This window comes from Mustela erminea, chromosome 17, assembly GCF_009829155.1.
Source record: "Mustela erminea isolate mMusErm1 chromosome 17, mMusErm1.Pri, whole genome shotgun sequence".
Classification (NCBI taxonomy): Eukaryota; Metazoa; Chordata; class Mammalia; order Carnivora; family Mustelidae; genus Mustela; species Mustela erminea.
Genome location: NC_045630.1, coordinates 30216299 through 30236476, shown reverse-complemented (window position 1 = coordinate 30236476; position 20178 = coordinate 30216299). Strand labels below are relative to the sequence as shown.

The 20178-nt window shown below is 39.5% G+C and overlaps 1 protein-coding gene across 11 annotated transcripts in view; it reads left to right on the top strand.

Moving 5' to 3' along the window:
• The window catches only part of DNAH14 (dynein axonemal heavy chain 14), a 361489-nt gene that overhangs the window by 165956 nt on the left and 175355 nt on the right, over nt 1–20178 (top strand). For all 11 annotated transcript variants that reach the window (XM_032319061.1, XM_032319058.1, XM_032319057.1 and 8 more), the window contains 2 exons: nt 70–241; nt 17976–18065. In XM_032319061.1, coding sequence (XP_032174952.1) covers nt 70–241; nt 17976–18065 — 262 coding nt within the window. The remainder of the gene's footprint in view (nt 1–69; nt 242–17975; nt 18066–20178) is intronic.

The following is a 20178-nucleotide window of genomic DNA, read 5'->3' as shown; positions in this document are numbered from 1 at the left end:
GCAAAGGAGCGGAACAGTCCTCGGTCTCATTCTTGCTCACCTGGTCTGTGTTTTTTTCTTCTGTTAAAGTAACTCCGGTGACCATCTTTCTGAAAAGGAGGAGACTCTGATCGTCATTGAGGCTCTAAGAGAAGCTAGTTTGCCAAAATTTCTCCCTGAAGACGTCCCATGTTTTGAAAAGATTGTAGGAGATATTTTTCCTGAAGCAGCAGTTTCAACACCAAATCAGGTTGCCTTGGAGGTAATAAGACTTTTGAAAACCATCACAAATGATTTAGATGTGGAATATTGAGATAAGAAATGACGTAAGTAAAAAATATTCTAGTTCTTCCTGAAACACTCTATTCGTGCTCTGGTTGGAGGGATAAACATACTCGGAGACATATTTCCCCTTGGGAGGAAAACAGCCTCAGTCAAGGAAGGCTGCTAATTACATTGTTCCCCAGTTTTTTCATCTTTCCAAAGGGAATGAGAGTTTCCTCTTCCTACTTTAAAGACGTGCTCTAAGGATCAAATTAGATCAGGACTATGAAAAAGGACATTACAATGTAAACTTTTGTGGTTATAAAAATGGCATGTTATGACTGACCCTGCAGTCATTGCCACTGTCTGGGTGGGGTCTCGACTTTTCTCCCGTGGCCCCGTGTCCACATGCTGCGGCAGCCAGCAGTGCTTTCTGGACACCTGTGACCAGGCCCACAGAGCCCACAGAGTCCCCAGCAGACAGACCCAGAGTCAGCTCCCCCGACACCGATCACACTGCCTTTCACGGTCTGGCCACATCAGGTGACCTTTGTGTCCTTTTTCCTCCCGCCACCTTTTCTACCCCAGGTGTCTCTTTGCTTTCTGGCTCTTCCTGGGCCCTTATCAACTATCAGGCCATCAAACCCACACACTCCTTTCCCTGGTACCCTGCCCAATTTTTCAAAACACTTTTTTTTTTGTTTTAATTTTAGTATATATATGGTATACGTAGCTTGTAGTTTAAACAGCCTCATTTTTAAGTATAGGTTAAGCTATGTGCACAACCCTGTACCCAGTGGGCATAGAATACATATTATTTTGAGGGACACATGAAGTGCTCAGCAGAAGATCATTCATTAGGTTGTGTAGGAAAGTCTGGGAAAATTTCCCTTGCAAACCACCCGGACCAGGAGTTTTATGACACAATAGTTCTTTCATGGTTCTGGTCTAATTAGATTTCAGATCCCTTCTAGGCTCAATTTTGTTGAACTAGGGAGTATTCTCATGACATTCACATGTTAGAATGCTCTGTGTGGATCTGAGACAACTACTGTCTCACAGCCGCTGTGGTTTCCCGTTCCTGATGTTACCCTCCCAGCAGGTCTTATTTTCTTAGCGTGGGTTTTCTTTATTACCTAGATGACCTACAAGTGTATCTAATTGTTTTCTTCAAAAAAATGGCCTTTTACTTAATGCATCTTTTTGATTTCTAACCTTTTAATATCCCTATTACTATTTTTATTTTTTTATAAACATATAATGTATTTTTAGCCCCAGGGGTACAGGTCTGTGAATCGCCAGGTTTACACACTTCACAGCACTCACCACAGCACCCCCCAATGTCCATAATCCAACCACCCTCTCCAGACCCCCTCCACCCAACAACCCTCAGTTTGTTCTGTGAGATTAAGAGTGTCTGATGGTTTGTCTCCTCCTGATCCCATCTTGTTTCATTTATTCTTTTCCTACCCCCCAAAAAACCCCATGTTGCATCTCCACTTCCTTATATCAGGGAGATCATATGATAGTTGTCTTTCTCTGATTTACTTATTTTGCTAAGCATAATACCCTCTAGTTCTATCCGCATCATTGCAAATGACAAGATTTCATTTCTTTTGATGGCTGCATAGTATTCCATTGTGTATATATACCACATCTTCTTTATCCATTCATCTGTTGATGGACATCTAGGTTCTTTCCATAGTTTGGCTATTGTGGACATTGTTGCTATAAACATTCGGGTGCATGTGCCCCTTCAGATCACTACTTTTGTATCTTTAGGGTAAATACCCAGTAGTGCAATTGCTGGGTCATAGGGTAGCTCTATTTTCAACTTTTTGAGGAACCTCCATGCTGTTTTCCAGAGTGGCTGCACCAGCTTGCATTCCCACCAACAGTGTAGGAGGGTTTCCCTTTCTCCGCATCCTCACCAGCATCTGTCATTTCCTGACTCGTTAATTTTAGCCATTCTGACCAGTGTGAGGTAGTATCTCATTGTGGTTTTGATTTGTATTTCCCTGATGCCAAGTGACATGGAGCACTTTTTCATGTGTCTGTTGGCCATCTGGATGTCTTCTTTGCAGAAATGTCTGTTCATGTCCTCTGTACATTTCTTGATTAGATTATTTGTTCTTTGGATGTTGAGTTTGCTAAGCTCTTTATAGATTTTGAACACTAGCCCTTTATCTGATATGTCATTTGCAAATATCTTCTCCCATTCTGTCAGTTGTCTTTTGGTTTTGTTAACTGTTTCCTTTGCTGTGCAAAAGCTTTTGATCTTGATGAAATCCCAATAGTTCATTTTTGCCCTTGCTTCCCTTGCCTTTGGCGATGTTCCTAGGAAGATGTTGCTGTGGCTGAGGTCGAAGAGGTTGCTGCCTGTGTTCTCCTCAAGGATTTTGATGGATTCCTTTCTCACATTGAGGTTCCTTCATCCATTTTGAGTCTATTTGTGTGTGTGTGTGTGTGTGTGTGTGTGTGTAAGAAAATGGTCCAATTTCATTTTTCTGTATGTGGCTGTCCAATTTTCCCAGCACCATTTATTGAAGAGGCTGTCTTTATTCCATTGGACATTCTTTCCTGCTTTGTCGAAGATGAGTTGACCATAGAGTTGAGGGTCTATTTCTGGGCTCTCTATTTCTGTTCCATTGATCTATGTGTCTGTTTTTGTGCCAGTACCATGCTGTCTTGATGATGACAGCTTTGTAATAGAGCTTGAAGTCTAGAATTGTGATGCCACCAACTTTGGCTTTCTTTTCCAATATTCCTTTGGCTATTCGAGGTCTTTTCTGGTTCCATATAAATTTTAGGGTTATTTGTTCCATTTCTTTGGGAAAAAATGGATGGTATTTTGATAGGAATTGCATTAAATGTGTAGATTGCTTTAGGTAGCATAGACATTTTCACAATATTTATTCTTCCATTCCAGGAGCATGGAACATTTTTCCATTTCTTTGTGTCTTCCTCAATTTCTTTCATGAGTACTTTATAGTTTTCTGAGTATAGATTCTTTGCCTCTTTGGTTAGGTTTATTCCTAGGTATCTTATGGTTTTGGGTGCGATTGTAAATGGGATGGACTCTTTAATTTCTCTTTATTCTGTCTTGTTGTTGGTGTAGAGAAATGCAACCGATTTCAGTGCATTGATTTTATATCCTGACACTTTACTGAATTCCTGTACAAGTTCTAGCAGTTTTGGAGTGGAGTCTTTTGGGTTTTCCACATATAGTATCATATCATCTGCGAAGAGTGATAGTTTGACTTCTTCTTTGACAATTTGGGTGCCCTTAATTTCCTTTTGTTGTCTGATTGCTGAGGCTAGGACTTCTAGTACTATGCAGTGGTGATAACGGACATCCCTGCCGTGTTCCTGACCTTAGTGGAAAAGCTGTCAGTTTTCCTCCATTGAGAATTATATTTGCAGTGAGCTTTTCATAAATGGCTTTGAAAATATTGAGGTATGTGCCCTCTATCCCTACGCTTTGAAGAGTTTTGATCAGGAAGGGATGCTGTACTTTGTCAAATGCTTTTTCAGCATCTATTGAGAGTATCATATGGTTCTTGTTCTTCTTTTATTAATGTATTGTATCACATTGATTGTTTTGCTGATGTTGAACCAACCTTGCAGCCCTGGAATAAATCCCACTTGGTCATGGTGAATAATCCTTTTAAGGTACTGTTGGATCCTGTTGGCTAGTATTTTGGTGAGAATTTTCACATCTGTGTTCATCAAGGATATTGGTCTGTAATTCCCTTTGTTGATGGGATGCTTGTCTGGTTTGGGGATCAAGGTGATGCTGGCCTCATAAAATGAGTTTGGAAGTTTTCCTTCCATTTCTGTTTTTTGGAACAGTTTCAGGAGAATAGGAATTAATTCTTCTTTAAATGTTTGGTAGAAATCCCCCTGGGAAGCCATCTGGCCCTGGGCTTTTGTTTGTTTGGAGATTTAAGATGACTGTTTCAATCTCCTTACTGGTTATGGGTCTGTTCAGGTTTTCTATTTTTTCCTGGTTCAGTTGTGGTAGTTTATATGTCTCTAAGAATGCATCCATTTCTTCCAGATTGTCAAGCTTGTTGGCGTAGAGTTGCTCATAATGGGTTCTTATAATTGTTTGTATTTCTTTGGTGTTGGTTGTAATCTCTCCTCTTTCATTCATGATTCTATTTTATTTATTTATTTATTATTATTTTTTAATTTATCTATTTATTTATTTCTCTTTTCTTTTGATAAGTCTGGCCAGGGGTTTATCAATCTTATTAATTCTTTCAAAGAACCAGCTCCTAGTTTCATTGATTTGTTCTATTGGTTTTTTGGTTTCTATTTCATTGATTTCTGCTCTGATCTTTATGATTTCTCTTCTCCTGCTGGGTTAAGGCTTTCTTTATTGTTCTTTCTCCAGTTCCTTTAGGTATAGGGTTAGGTTGTGTACTTGAGACCTTTCTTGTTTCTTGAGAAAGGTTTGTGTCACTGTATATTTTCCTATCAGGACTGCCTTTGCTGTGTCCCACAGATTTTGAACTGCTGTGTTTTCATTATCGTTTGTTTCCATGAATTTTTTCAATTCTTCTTTAATTTCCTGGTTGACACATTCATTCTTTAGAAGGATGCTGTTTAGTCTCCATGTATTTGGGTTCTTTGCAAATTTCCTCTTGGGATTGAGTTCTAGCTTCAGAGCATTGTGGTCTGAAAATATGCAGGGAATGATCCCCATCTTTTGATACCGGTTGAGACCTGATTTAGGACCCAGAATGTGATCTATTCTGGAGAATGTTCCATGTGCACTAGAGAAGAATGTGTATTCTGTTGCTTTGGGATGAAATGTTCTGAATATATCTGTGAAGTCCATCTGGTCCCGTGTGTCATTTAAGGCCTTTATTTCCTTGTTGATCTTTTGCTTGGATGAACTGTCCATTTCAGTAAAGGGAGTGTTAAAGTCCCCTACTATTACTGTATTATTGTTGATGTGTTTCTTTGATTTTGTTATTAATTGGTTTATATATTTGGCTGCTCCCATGTTAGGGGCATAGATATTTAAAATTGTTAGAGCTTCTTGTTGGACAGACCCTTGGAGTATGATATAGTGTCCCTCCTCATCTCTTATTATAGTCTTTGGCCTAATATCTAATCTGGTATAAGGATTGCCCCCCCACAGCTTTCTTCCGATGTCCATTAGCATGGTAAATTGTTTTCCACCCCATCACTTTAAATCTGGAAGTGTCTTCGGGTCTACAATGAGTTTCTTGTAGGCAGCATATTGATGGGTTTTGTTTTTTTATCCATTCTGATACCCTGTGTCTTTTGATTGGGGCATTTAGCCCATTTACATTCAAGGTAACTATTGAGAGATATGAATTTAGTGCCATTGTATTGCCTGTAAGATGACTGTTACTGTATATTATCTCTATTTCTTTCTGATCTACTACTTTTAGGGTCTCTCTTTGCTTAAAGGATCCCTTTCAATATTTCTTGTAGAGCTGGTTTGGTGTTTGCAAATTCTTTCAGTTTTTGTTTTCCTGGAAGCTTTTTATCTATCCTTCTATTTTCAATTATAGCCTTCCTGGATATAGTATTCTTGGCTGCATGTTTTTCTCATTTAGTGCTCTGAATGTATCATGCCAGTTCTTTCTGGCCTCCCAGGTCTCTGTGGGTAAGTCAACTGCCAATCTAATATTTTTACCATTGTATGTTACAGACTTCTTTTCACGGGCTGCTTTCAGGATTTTCTCTTTGTTGCTAAGACTTGTAAATTTTACTATTAGGTGACAGGGTGTGGACCTATTCTTACTGATTTTGAGGGAGGTTCTCTGCACCTCCTGGATTTTGATGCTTGTTCCCTTTGCCATATTAGGGAAATTCGCTATAGTAATTCTCTCCAATATACCTTCTGCTCCCCTCTCTCTCTTCTTCTTCTTCTGGAATCCCAATTATTCTAATGTTGTCTCGTCTTATGGTGTCACTTATCTCTCGAATTCTCCCCTCGTGGTCCAGTATTTGTTTGTCTCTCTTTTGCTCAGCTTCTTTATTCTCTGTCATTTGGTCTTCCATATCATTAATTCTTCTTCTGCCTCATTTATCCTAGCAGTAAGAGCCTCCATTTTTTATTGTACCTCATTAATGGCTTTTTTAAAATTTCAACTTGGTTAGATTTTAGTTCTTTTATTTCTCCAGAAAGGGCTTTTATCTCTCTGGAGAGGGTTTCTCTAATATCTTCCATGCCTTTTTCGAGCCCAGCTAGAACCTTAAGAATCGTCATTCTGAACTCTAGATCTGACATATTATCAATGTCTGTATTGATTAGGTCCCTAGCCTTCAGTACTGCCTCTTGTTTTGTTTTGTTTTGTCTTGTTTTTGTGGTGAATTTTTCCACCTTGTCATTTTGTCCAGATAAGAATATATGAAGGAGCAAATAAAATACTGAAAGGGTGGCAAAGACCACAGGAAAATGTGCTTAAACCAAATCAGAAGAGACCCCAAATCGTGGGGGGGAGAAAGGGGATTTAAAAAAAAGTTAAAAAAATATATAAAAAGAAAATAAATAAAAAAATATAGAAAAGAAAAAATATATATATGTATATATATTAGACTGGTGACTAGCACAGGGTCACCCACTTAATTTTGTGAGTATTTTGGTCTCTTAGAAGAAACTACCTCCCAAAATTTTAAAGAATGAAAAACATATATAGGGGTAAACACAATGAAGAGATGGAATATGCCTATAAAGATGAAAAAAAATTTTTTTAATTTCTAAAAAAGGAGTTGATAAAGTAAGTTGGTTGGGAGAATAAAGAAGAAAGTGGAGAGAATTTGCTCAGGCTGGAGACTAGAACAAGCCCAGAGCTAGATTTAGGGTATATTTTGATCTGTTAGAAGAAGTTGTAACCCAAATTTTTTAAAAGAAAAAACCCTATGTGTATACAAAAAATAAAGTTAGATACAATGAAGGATAAAATATGACTGTAATAATGAAGGTTCAAAAAAGATTACTATTTTTTTATGAAAGGTACTGTTAAGATAAACTAGTTAAAAAACGTTAAAAGAGGAAAGAGTAAAAGTTAAAAAAAAAAGCAGAATAAAAAAAATAAAATTAAAAAAATTAAATAATGCAAGACTAAAGAATCATGGGGAGAAAGCCATGAATTCCATGCTTTGCTTTCTCCTCCTCTGGAATTCCGCTGTTCTCCTTGATAAGTGAACTTGGTCTTGGCTGGATTTTTTTTTATCTTCTGGAGGAAGGGCCTGTTGTAGTGATTCTCAAGTGTCTTTGCCCGAGGCAAAATTGCACTGCCCTTACCACAGGCCAGGCTAAGTAATCCGATAGGGTTTGCTTTCGGGAGCTTTTGTTCCCTGAATGCTTTCCTTAGAGTTCTGGAGGTCGGGAATGAAAATGGCGGCCTCCCAATCTCCCCCCCGGAGGAGCTGAGAGCTCAGGGCCCCACTCCTCAGCGTGCCCTCAGAGAAAAGCACTCAATCACTCCCATCTCCCTGGCCTCCAGCCACACTCCGAGCTCACCCAGCCTGTGACCAAGCATCTCTGTCTCTGGCATGCAGCTCTGCCTGGAGTCTCTGAACCCTGCAGATCCCTGAGCTCCCCCAGAGGGTGTATCCCCGGATCTTGTGGGGACCCCACTCACAGAGCAGTGGCCTGTGCCACGGATTACGGTTCAAGGTAACCCCGAGCTGAGAGCTCACTCATTGGCTCTGTCGCTGTAGCCGGCTTCCCTGCTCTAATATCTGCGAGCTCTGCAACACTCAGACACCCCCAATCCTTCTTTGACCCCACAGGACCTGGGACTACGCTGACCCCATGTGGGCTTCACCCCAGTTTAGCCTCTGGAGCGATGTCCCTCAGTGGAGCAGTCCTGAATTAGTGCTCTGTTGTTCCGCCGCTTGCCGGAGCTGCACCCCCCACCATGCGGTCTATCTTCCTGCCGCTTTGGATTCACTTCGCCACCCATCCTACCTTTCAGAAAGTGGTCGATTTACCATTTCTAGAATTGTTGCTCTTCTTCTATTCGATCTCCTGTTGGATTTGTAGGTGTTTGGAATGGTTTGATAAGCTATCTAGTTGATCTCCTGCTACCTGATGTTGTCTCAGCCTGCTACTTCTCCGCCATCTTGACTCCTCCCCCCCTATTATTTTTAAATGCCTTCTTTTTCTCTCTCAGTTTTGTGTTTTCCCTCCAGCTGTCTAAGATGAGTAGTTTATTTTTTTACTACTATAAGTTTATAAAACAAGGGACATCCATGTGGCTCAGTTGGTAAACGGCTGGCTCTTGGTCTCAGCTCAGGTCTTGATCATAGGGTTGTGGTTCAAACCCCACACTGGGCTTCATACTGGATATGAAACCTACTTTAAAAACAAAACAAAACAAAAAATCCCAACAAAGAAAACTATGTAACTTCATCCAAGCTCTGCCTTAGATACAGAGGCTGTAAGTTCAGGTGGGTGGTGTTTTCCTAAGCATTTTTCCCCAGAAATTTGATAGACTAATGTGTATTTTTTTTTCTAAATGTTCTTTCAAGACAGAGGTTTTTCATGCTTTTAATTTCCAGATAAAGACGTTTTTATTTTCTGATTTTGTTACCAATTTCTGGTTTTACTTAATTATCACCAAAGAATATTATCTTTCTTATTCTTCCTTAAGAATTTAGACTTTTTAATGACCTAATGGATAGATATCTTTTGTGCATAGTCCCTATGCACGTGGAAAAAAGGTATCTCTGGACTGCAAATAGAAGACAGAGTTTTGTTTATCTCCATTTGTTAATACTGTTCATTTCACATTTATTAAGTGATGCATAGGGTACCAGCTGGTGAGCTACACTCCGGCAAGAGACACTGAAATAGAGATGCTTATTACTCAGGGGTCTTGGAGGAAGTTTGCAGGACAGGCCTCCCGGAGCCCCCGGGGAGCACGAGGCAGGGTGCCGGCAGAGAGGCAGGCCTGGGGCACCCTCCTTCTTCAGGGGCCATGGCCAGGCTGCTTTTGGGATTCCCAGGCTAAGGCTGCATTGGTCAGGGCAAACCAAACAGAGCAGGCATTTGGCAAGTTCCTGGTGGGCGCCGTCTAAGGAGCCTGTAAGGGAAAGACCCCAGGAGGCAGGGACATGCCACCACCAGCTCATGCCTGCTCCCGGCTCTACAGGCTGCCATCTGGGGGCCTGTGCCAGCGGGAAGGTCGGAGTCACGTCCCCACAGGCTGTTGGATGGATGGGACAGAATGGATGCAGAGGCAGCTCAACCCCATTTTCTCTATCTTATGATGGTGCTACACGTGCCACAGACGGACTTGTACTTGTTTACTTGTTGTCCTTGGACTCAGAAGGGAACTCGTGTCTCCTTTCCGCACATTCCTATTCACCCTTCCACCTTCTGCTTCCTAATGGTCGTTACTGCGTCATCTGACACACGGATACCAATAACACATCATTGCAGGAGTTGTACCCTTCAACAAGCAGCGCTTTTGGGTCCTGGGGTGTGGTTTTTTGGCTTGAATTCCACTTTGTTCAGATGGTTATGCCATTGTTTGCCTTTTGGATTTGTGGACTTGTTTTTTTCCCAACTTCATAAATTCCACAAAGTGAAGTGGTTTTTATTTTTTGTTTTAAAGATTCTATTTATTTGACACACAGAGAGAGAAGTCACAAGCAGGCAGAGAGGCAGGCAGAAAGAGAGAGGAGGAAGCAGACTCCCTACCGAGCAGAGAGCCCGATGCGGGGCTTGATCTCTAGACCCTGGGATAATGACCTGAGCCGAAGGCAGAGGCTTTAACCCACTGAGCCACCCAGGTGTCCCTGAAGTGGTTTTTAAATTTTGTTTTATTCTACATATTTTTATGCAAGCTAGTATTTTTATTCTAAGGGTAACTTTATACATCTTTATCATAATATCCATAGTTTTTCAGCTATTTGGATACTATGTTAGTCCCTAATATGAACAATGATGTATGTCTTCTTTCTCCTTTCTGCTCTCTCTCTTTCACTGCCCAAATTCGACAATATTGCCTGCTTTTTTTTTTTTTTTAACTTTGTACATTAGAAATGCTGTCTGTGACTCTGTGCAGGAAAGGGGTCTGGAAACACCCTGGGCTTCCCCTGCCCATGGCCCTGGACCCGCCCAGTGCTATCCAGCTCCGGCCTCCTGGCTGCGTGGCCATGCGATGCCCTCAGTTACTTCACAGTGTCGTAGAGTTCTTGGCGATATTGGTGTCATAGTTATAATATTCTCAGTGGTGTATAACATGTGTACTGAAATGCCTTTGATTTGAGTCTCCCCTTGAATATGGCGGCCTTGGTGAAGTGTCTCAGTAGTTCAGAATTAGCACTGATTTTATGTGTTCCGTGGGGATTTTGTTGGCCGATCATATCAGAATGAAAGCCATACCTCTTTCCTACCGTCCTTGTGTCCCATATTCTCCTTTGCTTATGAAAACTTTCCAGGGTTGCATCACTCCTGCCTTCCTGGGATATTCCACGTTTTATCCTCATGTGATTTTTATATACTATTGTATTAAGTTAGTTAATATTTTATTTAGGATTTTCACATGTACACTTAAAAATTAGGTGTCCTTACCTGTTTTTAGAATCAAGATTATCCTAGCTCTTCAAAATAGACTGAACAACAAATGTTCTTATGTTTTCTGGAAAAACTTGTATAAGATTAGATTTTTGATCAAACTCTTGGATCTGGATTTGGTAGGGGTGGGAGGGAGAGGTTTTGAATCACTGAGTGAGCCCTTCACACTCCCTGTGTTCATACAACAAATGCGTGTTTCTAAATGCATTAACTGAAGTTGTTTCTACTACTCTCACCACTTTTCCAGGCTCTGCTACTGTTATTTCTGTTCTTCGTAATGATCGTTCTTGCCTGAGGTCTGTGTATAATCAGTTTTTTGAAAGAGGTAACTTTTGGTTTTGATTATTTTTTTCACTATTTTTTTCCTTGATCTATTTGGTTGATTTCTGTCCTCCATTATTTACATTCTATTTATTTCATTTGACTTGTTCTCCTATTCTTAAGTTTAGTGCTGAGTTTGTTTTTTATCTGTTTCTTCCTAAAGTATTAAAGATGTGAATTTTCCTCTCAGTATTCCTGGAGCTCTTTCCTATAAGTTGGTTTTTTTTTTTGTTTTTGTTTTGTTTTGTTTTTTAAAGATTTTATTTATTTGACAGAGAGAGATCACAAGTAGGCAGAGAGAGAGAGAGAGAGAGAGAGAGAGAAGCAGGCTCCCTGCTGAGCAGAAAGCCTGATGCAGGACTCAATCCCAGGACCCTGGGATCATGACCTGAGCCAAAGGCAGCAGCTTAACCTGCTGAGCCACCCAGGCACCCCATCCTTTAAGTTTTCACATATAGTATTTTAATTAACATTTAGTTATAAATATTTCTTTATAATTTTTAAAGCCCATTAGTTATTTTTTTGCCAATTTCTGAGAATTTAAACTACCCATATATTATTAATCTCCATTTTGATTAGTTTTGATTGGGGACTATATGCTATACTGTACATATTTATCCTTTTGAAATAACCTTCATGAGGTTTCCTACACCCCCTAATGACATCGTTTTGTAAGTGCTTCATGTGTGCTCTGATATAATAGGTGTTCTATGCTCATTGGACTTAATATTATATACATACACTCTTAAACAGCTTAGATACCTATTTTTTTATTGATCCATCAGCTTCTAAAAGTGATGTATTAATATATTAACTACAATTATTGATTCACATCTGTTTTCCCTGCATATCGGCACATTGCTGCTCTTATATAGTTTGATGATATAAGTGGATATATATTTATTTCTTATTCTTCTTAAATTCCACATGTAAGTGAAATCATACAATATTTGTCTTTCTCTGACTTATTTCACTTAGAATTATACTCTCTAGATCCCTCTATGTTGTTGTGAATGCTAAGAGTTCAGTCTTTTTTGTGACTGGGTGATATTGTACCATACACACACACACACACACACACACACACACACCCCATACCTTCTTTATCCATTCATCCAACGATGGGGATTTGGGGTGTTTGCATACCTTGACTGTTGTAAAGCTGCAGTAAACATAAGAGTGTGTATGTCTTTTCAAATTACTGTTTGCATTTCTTTAGGTAAATATCCAGTAGTGAAATTACTGGGTCATATGGTAATTCTATTCTTTTTTTTTTTTTGATGAACCTCCATACTGTTTCTTGGAGTGGCTACACCAGTTTGTGTTCCCACCAACAGTGCATGAGGGTTCCTTTTTTTCCATATCATCGCCAACACCTGTTGTTTCCTGTGGGTTTTGGGGTTTTGGGGGGTTTCACTCTTTTTTTTTTTTAATTTTAGTTCCATTATGGTTAACATATAGTGTTGTATTAGTTTTAGGTGTACAACATAACTATTCAATAATTCCATTTATTGAACTCATTCTTATTCCTTTTCCTCCCCATCTTAGGTATATGGTGACATTTTTTACAGTCTTTTATGAAAGTAAAATGAATCCTTTTTTGTGAATCTCTTGACTGAATTTTATAGATACACTTATTTTTGCCTCTTTTGTGCATCCAACTTTTCTTATTCCTGCTTATGGTCTTTCCTTTCCACTCAAAGAATATATTTTTTTTAAGATTCTATTTATTTGTTTGACAGAGAGAGAAAGAGAGAGAGTTCGCAAGTAGGCAGAGCAGCAGGCAGAGAGAGAAGGAAGCAGGCTCCCTGCCAAGCAGAGAGCTCAATGCAGGGCTTGATCCCAGGACCCTGAGATCATGACCTGAGCTGAAGGCAGAGGCATAACCCACTGAGCCACCCAGGTGCCCCAAAGAATATTTTTTAACATTTCTTGGAGGGCTCGTTTAGTGTCATTAATTCCTTTAACTCTTGTTTGTCTGGGAAGCTCTGTCTCTCCTTCTGGTCTGAACAAGAGCCTTATTGGATATTCTTGGCTCCAAATTTTTTCCTTTCAGCATTTTGAATATATCATTCTACTCCCTTCTGGCCTACGAAGTTTCTGCTGAAAAATCCACTGATAGCTGTATGGGGTTTCCCTTGTATGTAACTGCTTTTTTTTTCTCTTGCTGCTTTTAAAATTCTTTATCACTACTTTTAGTCATATTATTTATTTTGTGTCTAGGTGTGGACCCCTTTGAGTTGGTTTTGTTGGGATTTCTCTAGGTCTCTTGGATCTTGATTTCTCTTTCCTTTCCCAGATTCAGGAAGTTTTTAGCTATCCTCTCTTCAGATAAATCTTCTGCCCCTTTTCTCGCTCTTCTCCTTCTGGGGTCCCTATGTGTTATGCTTGATAATGTTGCTGAGTTCCCTGGGTCTATTCTCATTTTGTGTATCTTTTTCCCCCTATCATCTGCTCAGCTTGATTACTTTCCATGACTCTGTCCTCCAGGTGGCTGATCCATTCTACTTCCTCTTGTTTGCTATTTATTCCAGCTGGTCTATTTTTATTTCCATTAAGTGAGTCCAATAGCTCTAATTGTTCTTTTTTATGTCTCCTGTCTCTTGGTGGAAGGTCTCATGGAGGTTCTGCATTCCTTTTTCAATTCTGGTGAGGATATTTATGAGCATTACTTTAAATTCATTATCAAACCTATTACTCATTTCCTTGCTCTGATTTTGTTCTGCTCTTTCATTTGAGACATATTCTTCTGTCTCTTTATTCTGTCTATTGCTGTGTCTATTTCTTTGTGTTAGGAAAATCAGCTATGTCTCCTGCTGTTGTACTGTCTCTTTAAGAGCAGGGACTCAGCTTCCTATCTGAACCTGCTGATCTTTAAAGTTCCAGGTGGTAAGCCACACTGAATGTAAGAGCTCACAAAGTTATGCCCCTCTGGTTTTCAAAGGCAGTGTTATGGGGATCCCTCTTCTTGGTATAGGTCCCTGTGCCTGGGCTGAGATCTGCTCCTCTTCCCCTTCCTGTGCCCTCAGATCCCTCCCTCCTACAGACAGTGTCACAGGTCTGTCAGTGTCACAGATCTGTTTGGTTCCCAGCTGTGTCTCTGCCCATCCTACCCTCTTCAAGGTGGCCTCTTCTCGGTGTGTAGCTGTGGAAAGCCTGTCCTACCAGTCTTTGGGGAATCTTCTGAGTCATTTACACAGACATGAGTTGTATCCATGGGATGAGGTGATCCCAGGACCCTTCTACTCCACCATCTTCTCTGCAGGTCTCTCTGGAAGCTTTTAAAAATTTCATTTTGTCTTTGATATTCCAAATCTCACTTTAAATTCTCTAGCTATATATTTTCATATTCTGTTGGCTGTTTTAATATGGAGCCATTTATTTTTAGTTTTCTGTTGACAGGAAGTGGACTTCTGCTCTGAGATTCTCTGTTCCATGTGTTTCAATGAGTTGGATTTTTCCAAACCAACAAACTGTAGGTCCAAACTCTAAGCTAAATCAGCTTAACTGTTTTCATAGCACTTACCTGTGTTTTAGATATTACAGATTTTTCTGTATTCTTATTGTAATGAAAACATATAGATATATAGATAGATATGTCTATATATAGGTATAGAGATATAGATATAAGATATATTGATATAGATATTTATATAGATATCTATATCTATATGTAGATATCTTTGTGGTTTTGTGCTATGTGGCTTCCAGGAGACATAAGATGGATGGTTGCATCTAAGCTATTGTCTACATTCTGCATATTTATACTTACATTTTGAGGATTTCCAGTCTGCTAGAAAAAGGGAAGGAAGATGTTAGTTGACAAATTTCACTTTCTCTCTCTTATATAAGCATCTTTTTGTTTCTCCCCAGCCTACACATTTCTTCCTCTCCTTTCTCCAGTTATGTGTTACCTTTAACGTTTTCAAGTCACAGCTAAAACAAATGGCATTGCCATTTAATAGCATAATAGCATTTCTAGGTGCACATTGATGGTTTGACTTTTTAACCTTTTATATTCATCTCTTCCTCAGTTTTACAAGTTAGTTTACAAGCATCAGTTTATTCTGCTTCTTTCCCCTTCATATAATTTTTACATTATAAATATGAAGGCTTTCATCTGTTAAATAAACTGTTAATAAAATGTTGCCAAATAATAATATATGGCTAGAGAAATGACATAAAGTTCGCAATTTAAAGGTTTAATATTAAATTTGGAATAATCCAGTCTTTTATTTAATAGTGTATTTTTGATGGTTTACACAGTGACCAGTCACATATAGCATATCCACATAGGAATACATGCTCTTAAATAAATACACTGTACGTGGGCTGTTTACATCCCTTGCTCATTTGAGGTACGAGAATCTGAATTGCGTGCAATAGGCAACTGGAACCTCTCCAGCCTATTCCCATTTCTGTCTCTAACCACATCTACAGTGTTGGGGTGGGAGTGTCATTAACTCAGAGCAACCATAGAATTTACAAAGAATCACCAAAACCATATCCTAATGTGGTACATAAATGATGTACAGTTTGCCAAGCGGCTGACTCTATGGAATATCATTTACAACCATAAATACTAAAGTAAGATTATGATTTTTGTTTCAAAACCTTCCAAAGTAAGGAATTGTGAAAGTCTTTAACCAGGAGGGATGACATGTCCAAATATCTCTTCTTTTGATTATCCCACTTGTGCTGATCCTCAGACTCCCGTGCTATCCCTAGTCCACTCCTGCAGACTGTTGGCCTACGTCCAGGCAGGTGTCTAGGTTTGTATTGTCTGTGGCGGAGAATTCCTAGCCCCCGCATCTGAAACTGCTCCACATTCAGGCCTTACGTAGGTGTCTCAACAACTCCATTTAAAAGAAGTTGCTCTCATTGTGCTACTGGGTATTTGCCCCAAAGATAGAATGGAGCGATCTGAAGGGACACCTGCACCCCAGTGCTTATAGCAGCAATGTCCCCAACAGACAAACTGTGGGAAGAGTCCAGATGTCCACCAGCAGATGAGTGGATAAAGAAGATGTAGTATATATATACAATGGGCTACTACTCAGCCATCAAAAAAAAAAAAAAAGAAAAGAAAAGAAAGAAATCTTGCCCTTTGTAATTGACATGGATGGAACTAGAGGGGAGTATTATGTTACATGAAATAAGTCAATCAGAGAAAGATAATTATATGATTCACTCATAGGTGGAATTTAAGAAACAAAACAGGAAGGGAGGGGAAAATCCAACAAGACGAAATCAGAGAGGGAGACAAACCATGAGAGACTCTTAACTCTAGGAAACTAACTGCGGGTTGCTGGAGGGTACGTGGGTGGAGGGATGGGGTAGCTGGGTGACAGGCACTAAGGAGGGCACGTGACGTAATGAGCGCTGGGTGTTCTTTGCAACTGATGAATCACTGAACTCTACCTCTGAAACTAATAATACACTGATATTAATTAATTGAATGTAAATAAAATTTAAAAAATAAATGAAGTTGCTCTCAGCTGATTTCCTAAGCTCCAGTAGCTTGGCCATAGGAGCTATTTTTTCTCCATTTGTGGAGTCCTGCTGAGTGTTCTGTGTGTCCTTCAGCAGCAACTGTGTCTGTTCCATCATGGGAATACAAGGAATGAGAAATGGAGTAGGAGAGGTCAGTTAGAAAAAGGATAAATCCCACTTTTTTCTGTAGGGACATTTGCTATAGTATTGACATTGAAATAAACCCCACTTTATTTTTAAAGATTTTTTTAAGTTTTTTTTTTTTTGTATTTGAGATAGAGAGAGCGAGCAAGCACTGAGCCAGGGGCAGAAGGAGAGGGAGAAGCAGGCTCCTCACTGAGCAGGATGCCTGATGCGGGACTTGATCCCAGGACCTGGGATCATGACCTGAGCTGAAGGCAGACGCTTTACCGACTGAGCCACCTAGGCGTCCCTAAACCTCATTTTAAGAAGGAAACATGGATGTCCTTGTAATTCCTGCATTAAAATATTAAGTATCTTTCTAAGCTGCCATGACTTACTGGATGTTTTCATGTCTAACCACGTCAAGTTCTCGATCTTGCAAATTGTACTTACTATCCTAGAATACTTTTTTTTAAGATTTTATTCATTTGAGGCAGAGATACAGAGAGAACATGAGGAGAGGGAGAAACAGACTCCCTGCTGAGCAGGGAGCCGGACACGGGGCTCGATCCCAGCCAAAGACAGATGCTTAACCATCTGAGCCACCCAGGCACTGTCCACCCTAGAATATTCTTAACATCGAAACATTAAAGTAATTGTTACAAACCTGAAAACCTACATTAATGGTGATTGGAATTACACAAAGATATAGACTCTTTTTAATTTTCTTTTAGCATATGATAATTAGACAATGATACTATGGTGACAGTTCTTAAATACATCTTAAAGAATGAATTCTTTTAAAAAATAAAAAAAGATTTATTTATTTTAGAGGCGGGGCGAGGAGGGGGAGGAGCAGAGAGAGAGGGAGAGAGAGAATCTCAGACTCTCCCCTGAGGAGGTGGGACTCGATCCCAGGACCCCGAGATCATGACCTGAGCTGAAATCAAGAGTTGAATCTTCAAAGAACTGAGCCTCCCAGGTGCCCTAAGCATGAATTCTTGTATTGTGGGAGGATCTGTACATTTGCTACCAGGGATCTGTGAGCATAACATTTTGTGTGTATTGTATTTTGCAGGTAAGTAGTAGTCTCAGTTTGGTGAAAGTAAGAACTACTATCATAGAGTGCCGTATTGGGTACCTCGTTAGGAGAGATTTTGTAGGATCATGTATTAAGAGTTTAATTTGCAATGTACTTTAATGTATTTATTTTCTTTAGGAAGCAATATTTATTGCAACTCAACAGTTGGGCTTACAACAATGGCCAGCTCAGACAAAGAAAATTATACAGTTTTATAATCAGCTTCAGGTAAGTGAGGAATGGCGTGTTAGCACCTCTTTGCTCCTGAATGTTAATAGTTCTGATCAAGGAGAAAACCAGGGTAACAAGAAAGTGGCTTACTCTGTTATTGACCCAGATGTCATTATTCGACCCTCAACTAACTTTGACTAGATTTATCTTCTTCACCTTTGTCCCCTTACCAAATGATTCTAAAAAACCCTCCACATGTGGTGTAAATGTTCTGCCTCACACAGCTATGCCTTCTTTGAATTTTCTGTGCCCATGAATGAACCAGTTGGAAAAGACGGTGCATTTCCCTGATTATCAGTAAAATTGTACATTCTCATATTTATATTCTTCACCATCTGAGTTTCCTACAAATTGCCAGATTATATAACATACTCATTTCTCAATTAGGTTTTTTGTCTTTTTCTTACCAAGTGTGTGTAGACTTTTCTTTATACATTTTTATATCCTGTTTCTTTGTTATTTATGTGCATTGCAAATAAATTCTCTAAATCTTGGGTTTTCAGAAATGTTCCTCGTGTTCACTGGTGCAGGAGACATTGTTAATGCAGTCAAGTCTGCTGGTCCTTTTTTTGTGTGTGTGGTTTGTGTTTTCTGTGAATTTTTAGAAATCTTTTCTATCCTATTTCATAAATATATTCTCTATGATTTTTTTTCTCAAATCTTTTGATATTTGCATTTCCCATTTTTAAGTTGTCTGGAATTTTCTTTAAGATATCAAATGTGGATCTGTTTTTCCTCAGATAGATAACCAGTTTTCCCAAGACTTTTTCTCACTGATTTGCTATTTCTCTCATGTACTGTGTTTCCAATCTAATAGGGTGGATTTCTTTGTTGATTTCTTCCATATTTTATTATTTGTCTTTATCTTATGATACCACCAGTCTTAATTACCACAGCTTTATAATAGGTCTTCATATCTGGTGATGCCAATTGTAAGAGGTTAAAAAAAAAAAAAAAAAAAAAGCTATCCCTGACCCTCTTAGGGTTTCTGACTGAGTCTGAAAATCAAATTGAGAAAGACAGATTAGCAGGAGAAAAGCATGCACTTTTTTTAAATTTATTTTTTATTTATTTTCAGCATAACAGTATTCATTGTTTTTGTACCGCACCCAGTGCTCCATGCAATCCGTGCCCTCTCTAATACCCACCACCTGGTTTGATTTTTTTTTACATGAGAACCTTCGTAAGAGAATAGACATGCCCAAAGAAGTGACCAGAACAGGAAGCTTTATACCTTTTAGATAAAGAAACAATGAATTTGTGCGGAGTTGACAGGACAGAGGGGTTGGGCTGGGGGTGTAGTAGGTGGTGAGGAAGTAAGCAGGAAGATGTGGGCCTCCTGAACCAGGTCTGTTCATAGAGCCTGTCAGCCCCACATTGCCTCTGGCCTCTGGGTATGAGGAGGGCACCTTTCACATGGGACTTGTAGGACCTGTTTCGGGGAAGAAAGGTGAGGTGGGGGAGGTCAGAGTGACCTTCCTGCTTCCAACAGCACTGGAAGACTCCTCCAGATGAATCTATTTAACACGCCCAGGTCAGGGCGCCTATCTTGTCGGGAGCGCTGCCAGAATATTCCCTCTCTGTTACTTTCCCCAATTCTTAGATAATCAATAGATTGACTGCCAGTAAATAAATAAATAAATAAATAAATAATAAATTTAAAAACCTTATTTGGATTTTTATTGGGATAGAATTGAATGAATAACCAGTGGTGAGAATTTTCATTTAATGATATCACATTTTCCCCTTCATGAACATATTGGGTTGATTTAACAAGTTAGCCTGCAACAGCTGCACGACAGCAGAAAGCTCTAGACATCTGGGTCAGAAAGGACGGTTTATCACTCAGCAACAGCAGTAGCCATATTCCCAAGATTTAATTCTCAGAGGATGACACAGGGTCAGGTGATACCTGCACACATGGTTAGTGTTCCACAGCAGAACCCCACACTTAGGAACATGGCAGTCTTCTGAGGGGATGACTGGCAGACATTCCTAGCCTTTGCTCAGGAAGGAGACACTAACATTATCTTTGTTATTCTAGACAGCCGAGTTAAACCTTCTCCATCCTGATAAGAGGACTGTCTTCCAAAAACTGTTTGCTATACAA